At 35.0% G+C, this 9,238-nt stretch overlaps 1 protein-coding gene and 1 long non-coding RNA gene across 2 annotated transcripts; both read left to right on the forward strand.

The window, feature by feature from the left end:
- Nucleotides 1–3,978: 3,978 nt before the first annotated feature.
- Nucleotides 3,979–5,810, forward strand: LOC112567551. The gene is made up of 3 exons (XM_025244246.1): nt 3,979–4,193; nt 4,934–5,055; nt 5,613–5,810. The coding sequence occupies exons 1-3, from the start codon at nt 4,118–4,120 to the stop codon at nt 5,808–5,810; spliced, it is 396 nt and encodes a 131-aa protein (XP_025100031.1). The 5' UTR covers nt 3,979–4,117.
- A 74-nt stretch (nt 5,811–5,884) lies between these two features.
- LOC112568435 lies at nt 5,885–9,193 on the forward strand. Its single transcript, XR_003100091.1, has 3 exons — nt 5,885–6,435; nt 6,835–6,937; nt 7,371–9,193. It is a non-coding gene; the product is annotated as an uncharacterized LOC112568435 (long non-coding RNA).
- The last annotated feature ends 45 nt before the right edge of the window (nt 9,194–9,238 follow it).

Below are 9,238 nucleotides of genomic sequence, written 5' to 3' on the forward strand. Positions count from 1 at the left end.
ATAGATCTTAAACACTTTATTATTCGCTAACCATAGTTACATACTTTGAACAACAGCATCCGAATGTCTCAAATGAACCAGAATATTAATTTAGGTTTTAATGTAAAAAGCATTCGCCCTTACACAATTGGTTTCCTCTGCGATATTCCTTAACAACCTTGTCAAACAGTTGACGATAATTGTTCGGTTAAAAAGAAGTACAGGAAGACATTTGAGCTTGTAATGAATGCAACTCGGCCATATCTCGAGCCTTTATTATCAACTTTAAAACACAGAACTGTTGACACAAGAAGCAGGAAGAAAGATAATGATTGTCACGACACTGAAATTACGGGGTTTTAGTTCCTGTTATCATCAGAACAACAGAGGGCATACTTTAGATTATTACTTTTCTTGGTCCTGCTGTACTTCATATAATGCTCGATGGAGCACATTGAGAAAGGTGCGCATGTCTCTCATTGAAACCAAAAGTTTTCCGACGACAGCAAGATATTTTTCTCTATCGGTCTGTTCATCTTTCTACTGCCTATCTGCCTCTGTATCTTTATTTCTTTCAATCCCTCTAACTCCGCGAAATTATATTCTTAGAAATAGTATTTGTTTCAAAGAATGTCTTAGTTTTCCCCTTGCCTTAACCTCAGTTACGGTTATCACTTGTTCTGTACTTTGACTGGATGCTCTTGTTGATTATTTTGTTTGAAGACCATCATCGAAGGCAAATTATTCATGTTCATGTTAGAACAAGTATCTGTGGCATGCAGTGGAATGGTTCCAGCGAAGTTTAATCAAACAAACACAGCTTTGTTAACTTGTCAACACTATCTGTCTCATTAGCTCACACTTCACAGGAATCATTTAAAAGGTTCGCAGCAGCTGAAATATAAGGTCCACACAGAGTGTCTGTCGACATAATTGAAGATAAAACATTTGTACTCTCTCCAGACCAGGCTCGCTGCATGCATGGTCATAAAAAAAAAGAAACTTCAGTCTCCAGACTTCTTTATTCACTAAATGTTTGCGCCCACCATTAAAGGGAGATAAACAATTGACCCTGCAACGTATACATTTGGTTATCCCTCAAAGAGAAGTATTTGGACTGAAGTATATAGTTGAGTGAAAGGAGATAAGTCATTTGGACAGTATATGAGCTTTCTTTTGAGTAGCTAGCTACTATTTCCCGCAAATGTACATAAACAACATTGTGCAGCCTTAAAAACCAAAATACTGTAGTTTGTGTATCACTGGTGGCATACCAACAGTACACATAATGGAAACAACAGATAAAATATATGGTTGATTTCTCGTGTGGAAAACACTAACATAACCACTTGAGAACAAAGGGTCCTTCCTTTAATATCTTACAATACTCATCTCTCAAATGGCTACTGTGAGTACGTATTCAAGGTAAAACTCTATCTCAAACTATTTTTTATTAGACCCTAGGTCCATCTCAAGAGGGAAGAGAGGGGAGAAACAACGATAGAAAGACAAGAAGATATGAGAAAGGGAAAGGCAATGATGACATATTTATCTGATATAAGCCATGTAAACTCTGTAAGACTTAACAGCTGAGGTATGTCTTTGGACGCATATTGTCCACCCGTTTAAACTTGAGGTAAAACAAAAACAAACAAAACTGCAGAAAAGAATGTAGTTCTGTAGATATTTGTGACACGAGTATATTATTTTGATGTTTTACCATATGACACTATAGGAAAATAGTAACATTTGTTTATTTCAGAGTTTTTAGCCTTCTTGCGAAATTCCCCTCCCTCGTAAAATCGAAATCTTTTAATTTTTAAAATAACTTGCGTTGCTTGAATGATTTATTGATTGAATTATTTCCAAAACTGTATCCACTAGATTTGTTTATTGCCTTTCTTATTCCTAAAGCCATCAGTCAGTAAGAAAGGCATTGACACAACGGAAACGAATTTATTATTATTTATGTTTTGTCAGTTTGAGTGTAACAATTTAAGATTGTTGCCAAAAGTTACGAAAAGTGTTTAGCATGTTAAGCAGCTGATCGCACTGGGAATTCTCGGAATTTTTTTAAGAGACTCGGTACAAGGTACTATTAAATAAAAGCTGTGTTTCCGTTTCTTGCTGTCGAGAATCCCTAGTTGTTCTTGTTAACCAACCTTGCACGATAGAATGTCTTTGCATTGTTTATGATGTTTATATCCATTGGCTGCACCAAAGCTGTGATCCCGAGAAGTTAAATTTCAGTTGGGTGTTTTTCTATAAATCCAAACGAGGACGTCTACCCAAATGTCAAAACAGCAACAATTTTCTTGACTTGCATTCTAGCTCTCTGTCCCAATCCTGCATTTCTTTTAAAAGTTCAGAGGTAATCCATGCATCTCCGTTTGCATGATAAACAACAACTTTCAATTTTGAGTCCTTTAAAGCAGCGAGGATGGGCTATGTTCTCCATAATTAATAGCTTTCTCTTGTCTGTTTCTAACATTTTTTATTAACACACGACAGTTACACGATCCATGGCGTTTGTGGAGCCAGTGTGCGCAACGTGTTTGTAACGCAAGGAACCGTCCGGTGTGGACAATGGAGCCCGCTTTTATAAGCATTGTAGATGTCATCTGCTGGAAATTTCGCAGAAAGCTCAGGAAATCTGGTTTATGTCTATTCTTTAGTACATTCTCTCTCGCCATGTGCTTTTTTGAAGTCTAAGTCATGTCGAGATTTCCACCGAGACAACCAACCCTTCGTAGCTGGGAAATCATGGTGGCCTAGTTTTTTTTGCGAGTTCTTCTGCTTTGCACTTTGACACTAAGAAGCTTACTCGCGCACCCTCTTCCAGTAACAATGGCAAACGATTTCTTGACTGTTAAGGCTAGGACAGGGAGCATCCAAAGTAATCTGACTAAAAATGAGTTACGGCAGTTATCTCCCTGAAGTGGAAGTACATATATATATCTACGCTATGGCCACCTATGAAAGAAGCCGCGGTATAGGCTAATCTGCGGTGGCGCACCCTTATACCACGAATTGTTGTATTTTTTAAGACATACACAGCCCCTAATTTAGTGCAAAAATGTGTAATTAAGATAGTTTATGACTTTCTGAACACATTTATCTCCCAGTTAATGTCCCCGTTAACAATCCTAAAATACATCTAAGCTGATGGCAATCGTGTAATCGAGTTGTGGTAGATAAAATACTAACGGTAACACATGTGTTTGTTAATAATATATATACTTGCATTGATGCATTCACAATAATAAGATCATGTCTGTGTTAAAGACAGAAGAAAAGGTTACATTGAAGATAAAGGCCAGACACGTATTTTCATCTTTGAGCAAAAACTGTACTCAAGCTTTATGCAAAATGAATAAATACTCTCAATAACAAACTTGTGATAGTGGAAGTCAGGAAGACTGTTTTCAATTTACAGAACATTTCGCTTTACATCTATCGAAACCAAAGTAAATCCGTTTAGAAAGGATTTATTTGTACGACCCGTGTAAGCATCTATATATTTCCCTCATATAAGTACTCTTACACGAAATAACGCCTGATTTTCAATGGGTCAAGGGTTATTGGTGGTACGAGAGATTTTGAAAGACACACACACACTCACACACACACACACACAACACACACACCACACACACACACACACACACACACACACACAACACAAACACAAACACAAATACAAACACACACAGACTTATAAACTACCAGTAATTTTTTAATCAATGGTACAGTTTTTCTTGCAATTAAAGTGGAAAAAAGCTTGACTAGCTTCTTGAACAATTAAGCCAGTGTGTGCCTAAGGATTAAAAAAAAAATTCAAGACAAAATCAACAAGAAGAACTTGTCTGTGTTTACTGACATTTCTAAAAGGAAATAATTGAGGATTTCTTCCCTCTTCCTAGACACTTGGAGACTGCACGTGAATAGCGAGTGGTAAGCCTGTGTATACGTGAGAATCCAGAGACAAAGAGTTGTGTGTAGATTGTGTGTGTGTAGAGTTGTGTGTGTGAGTGTTTTAGAGATGGAAAGCACCTCACGTACTTAAACCCTGGTTTATCCTTCTTACAAACCTGTCAGTCCTACAGCCTTGTTGGATGGAGTTCACACTGCCATCAAAATGTGGAAGCGACACTTTCAGATAATTTCAATTGCTCTCCTAAGTTTCTCTGTTATAATACACGGAGAATATTCAGGTTAGTCTTTTTTTTAAATGTTTAATACATATTACCAATCATACTTCATAAAAACAATGACTGACATCAACCTAAAATAAATTTGTTACAGTAAGTCATTTTCTGTACGAATGAGACTCCTACATGCATGAATTAAATGTCCGCAATTCAGACATGTATTATCAAAAATGATCATTATTTTTCGGTTAATATTGTATCTTGTATTGTATATTGTATCTTGTACATTGTATCTCTATAATGAACACAATCGGTTAATTACAATATGGCGCTGAATATCACCTATGTTTCGCTGATAAAAATCAGTACCATATGTATATTTATATGTTTACATGCTGTAATGTTAATTAGCTGTCCACAAACGAATGTAGTGTATCTCTACCGTCGAGGCCTACGACCAAATAAGCAAAGCCATGAAAGTAATTAAACAAATTAATTAAGCAAAGTAAAGTAATTCATCAACTGACGTTTCAAAGAATTATTTATTAAGTCTAAGTGGTTTAGGGTTTTTGCTAGGGTTGGTATTATTGTCTGAGGTTAGGTTATACTTAGGACTGGGGCTAGGTATCAATTTTGAGGAGAGATCCGTAATTTTGTTCCCTTCTCTTTCTCGCATGTTTTGTTACACCGATGGTTATAGTTGTGCCAGCCATGTACTGACCTTTGTGCAGTTCCTATAGACCTTTTTATATAAATAGTTTTGAACACTATTTAATAATAATGTAATTCATGTTTGCGTTCAGACAACACTTCTGTGCTCAGCAACTGTCACGTGACTATCAACGTATCAAGTTGGTTTATAAGCGGATCCTGCTTTGTGTCGAGTACCTTTCATGGGTATCAGTGTTACTGGATTCGTGAGCAGGTAAGTATTGTCGTATAAATTTTTTTCACAAGTGTACAGACATTACTCGGTCTTCAAGAATGTATCCTATCACACATGATCTGTGTTGTTAATGATTTCTGATTTCATTGTAGTATTTAAATTTTTTTTGAGCAGACAAATAAAAGACGATGTCTTAGAAGCAAATTATGTATGGATACTAACTGTTACTAGAGATTGAATTTTACAGAAAAGTAATCATGGAAAATATGTGTTGTTACTTTATCACAGTTGACTAACCACAGTTAAGGTACCATCGACACATTTTGTTTAAAATATACATCCGAGAAAAAAAGGACTACATTAGTTTGGTAGCTGCTTTATTACACTACTCATATAGAGTGGACTAAATAAAAGCATTAATGTAAAACACATTCACATTTAAAACCATGTAGTACAATAAAATCAAAATATTAAAAGTATTAAAAACTACACTTTTAACACATATTAATTTATTTCTAATATCAGACACTAGTTAAGTTAATTATCTGAAATTATGCACACTTTTCAGCGATGAAATAACCCTGTCTTATTTTCAGGAACGTAGTAAAGATGTCTTGCCCAAAACATTAAAGAAGCAAAACAATGGAGACCAATACACTGGGATATGTTCATTCCGTTCATCTTTACCGAAGGAAGGAAAATACAGATACTACATCTTTAGCGAGCCACAACCTACCAATCCTTATTCCTACAATATGATTATAAGTGAGTTGATAAACTTTACCAAAGTATGATGGCCAATGATTAGCTCGTTTCTTTTCCATCTGCGTTTTATTCTGCATGGAAATCGTGTTTATTTTTTTAACTCATAATAATTGTCAGACATGACAAGGGTACAATAATACAGGCAGTTGAGACCCTCGATGTGCATGGTGTTGACAATGGCTATGGCTTTACCAGTCACATTCATGAGGGTAAAGATTAGAGTTAAATGCTGTTTGAGTTGTACATATTATGGTATTTTATACCTGAAATATTCTTTGTTTCTGAATATATGTTTTCAACTTCATCCCGCTAACATAATGTTTCAACTCCTCCTGATGATAATTCTCACCCTAAGAAAACACCTACTGTAATGCACAAAAATCACTAAGTCAAGATATCTGTTTGTGTCAATACAGATGGTACAGACGATGAGAAAATCATAAAATTTTTTCTGGGAAGAAAATGGCGTGAAGTTTGGCAATTTCACGTGCAATGCTTCCAGTTATTTCCCAGAAGTCCGGTACATCTGGAGTGTCCCCTGTCAATCTGAGTCTCTTATAAACGGTGCCAGCGTATGCAGAACTGCTTTTGAAGAAAGGAGGTCAGAGGTCACTTGCATTGCAGTTTACTCTTCAGGGGGCTTTACTGTTGAAGGTTTGTTGAATTATTTATTAAACGAATAATCATATTCTTGATTACTTTTATTCAAATAAAACATTTACATATATAAAGCTAAACACATACTGTTAATAAACCTACATTGTTTTGGTTATGTCTCAGTATATCAAAAACAATCTAAAAATATCACAAACATTGAAACAACTGTAACCACCAAGATTGTGTAGTGTTTACATAACGTCTTCTAAGTGTTTATTATACACATAACACAACATCTAGAAACATATTTGGATATGAAGGGAATTATTCATTGAATCGAGCCAATAACAAAACAAATTTGTTTAGAACATTTATAGCTAAAGGTTCTGAGTTAGAGATTAAGGTTTAATATCAATTTACGTGGGCCTTTACAAACATGTGTTTTATTTCCCTCAGATTATTCTAACAAAAATATTCCTGATAGTAGGAGGTGGACTTGGTATGCTTGGGATTTTGTCCTTTTTCGTTGGTATTGCTGTTTACCTAAAGCGTCGAAAAGGTAAATAACAGTTTGTCTTTCTTTAAGTCCACACTTTGCCCAGTACTGTTTCGTGGCAAATATTTAGTAAAAGTGGTATTACTGAAATACATCTACACAAGGTTTGCGCTGAGCAATAAAAGCACTTTTGTGAAATCTTTAAAAAATCTCAAACTGGATTACAGTTTTAAACAGTGTAATTTTTTCATCATCGGTGCTAATAATGGTAAGGTTAGTCGTCTGCTGAAACTTTTAGTTTGTGTAAAGAATGTTTGTTTTAGTAGTACGACGGTCAAAACTCTTTATGAACAATGTGTTGTTTTTGTGAATTTGCTTAATTTGAGATGTTTCTTCACTTTAATGAGATGAAATAGAATATTCTTTTTTAGAAAAATCTTAAAATAATATTAAACGTTCTTAAAATAATATTATTTTTTTTTACAAATTTTAAAAGGGTCAGAAACAACCTCGGAAGTCAATGACCAGGCTGACCAAGCTCACCACACGGATGAAACTACTGCTAAAATAAGTGCAGCTTCAATGTCAGACTGTCGACAATCTTCTGAAGATGCTGACTTCTATGAAAATGTGGATCAAGAGACAGTGGATCAAGAAACAGTGGATCAAGAAACAGTTGATAAAGAAACAGTGGATCAAGAAACAGTGGATCAAGAAACAGTGGATCAAGAAACAGCAAATGCCTCGAAGAAATCAGCTTCAACACCACTCACCAAAACTATTTTGTTTAGCCGAATGAACGCTGTGGGACGTCCAATGACTTATCTTTAATTCTGGATAAAAGCTCAGAAATGAATCAAGAGCAGGAATCCACAGCAAAATTCTAATGAAGAAAATGCCAGCAGACTCCCTCAGGAGTGGATGGCCACAGAGGTCACCAGCACTTTAACAAGTTTGTTAAACAAGACAACACTTATTTTGATAAGCACAGGGTTAATGTAAATATTTGTAAATTAACCTAGTAGAATGCAGGAATTTAAAGTTGTATTATCAAGTACATATAGTAGTTTTGTACGTGTTTCTATGTGAACTTTATATCTCTGTGTTTTGTTAAAAGCTCTAGAGTTGTTCTGTATATATAAAATACATTCAGCTAGATGCATTGATATTTGTCATTTTTGTCTTCAATATGTTTAATCTGACACATTTAATAAAAATAAATATTAATAAAAACGTCATAACACGAAGTCAAGTCAGTGAAATGTTAATGTAGGCAACGTGTGCTCCAGGTAACAGCTTGCAACTGATAAAAAATGAGACACTACTTCTTATATGTATGTAAAGATTGTTTTTATAAAGATATGTTTATAAGCTTTATTTACATTTTTTGAATTGTTAATATGCTTAACATATTACTAGTCGCACTACTTTCATTTCTTCGTGTCTTTTACCTGTTTATTATGGTTTTAGTTTGTAATGAACTTAATGGTTTTGTCTTTGATGATAACAATGTTATCATTCACCTATACCAAACTGAGAAGTATGCTAAAATTTATGAAAGCAGCAATTAAAAAACAATCTTGTGCTATTACCTGTTCATAGCTTATACACCTTTATCCATGCATGTTAAGTGTTAATGTAAGTTTTAATCATAATATGCAGCGCGTGCTTGGAGACATTCGGCGTCGCTCTTTCTCCTTCTCTAGCCTTAGTATTTGAAATGGTCTGCTTCTGTTTCTACCCAAAGAAAAGTCGGTACATGGCTTCCAATCTAGACTAAAAACATAACTCTTTCAGCAACACCTATTGTAACTCGTGTATCCTGCTTTTCTCACCCCTCCACACACTTCTCTGTCTCTCTGATCCTTCGTGTTCGATGTTATCTGATGCCTGTATGTGTCTTAATTTTGTGTTTGTACTTGATTGTCTTAACTATGTCACACGACCTCTTTACTCCCTGCTTTGGTCTCTTGCGAAAGTCATCTAGCCAGACCGCATGTTGGTAAATGTACTATGCACAAATTTTCTTCTGGTTTTTCTTCTTCTTTTTTTTTTTCTTTATTCTTTATCTTCTTCTTCTGGTTATATTTTTTGTAGGTATAGTCTCATTGAATTAGTGAATATGCCCCATCTTGACACTAACGCTGTAAACTGACACGAAACTCATATAAAGGAAGCCTTCAACTTATAAATAGCTACGAGTTTCTTCATTCTGCTAAATACCCATGAACTCTGTCTGTGATAGATTATCACTAATCTCAATTTACAATTGTTACGGTTATCCTTATTGACACCTGCATAAAGACAACAGGAAACACGATAAAATATCTGTTGTAATCTGGAATTATCAAATTATTAACCATC

The sequence above is a fragment of the Pomacea canaliculata genome, linkage group LG7 (genome assembly GCF_003073045.1).
Source record: "Pomacea canaliculata isolate SZHN2017 linkage group LG7, ASM307304v1, whole genome shotgun sequence".
NCBI lineage: Eukaryota > Metazoa > Mollusca > Gastropoda > Architaenioglossa > Ampullariidae > Pomacea > Pomacea canaliculata.

Excerpts from the sequence above, each read along its gene's own strand:
- LOC112567551 (XM_025244246.1), top strand. The coding sequence starts at position 4,118 with ATGTGGAAGCGACACTTTCAGATAATTTCAATTGCTCTCCTAAGTTTC. Across the intron at positions 4,194-4,933 it reads AATACACGGAGAATATTCAG|ACAACACTTCTGTGCTCAGC; the intron begins GTTAGTCTTTTT and ends GTTTGCGTTCAG. Across the intron at positions 5,056-5,612 it reads GTTACTGGATTCGTGAGCAG|GAACGTAGTAAAGATGTCTT; the intron begins GTAAGTATTGTC and ends TCTTATTTTCAG.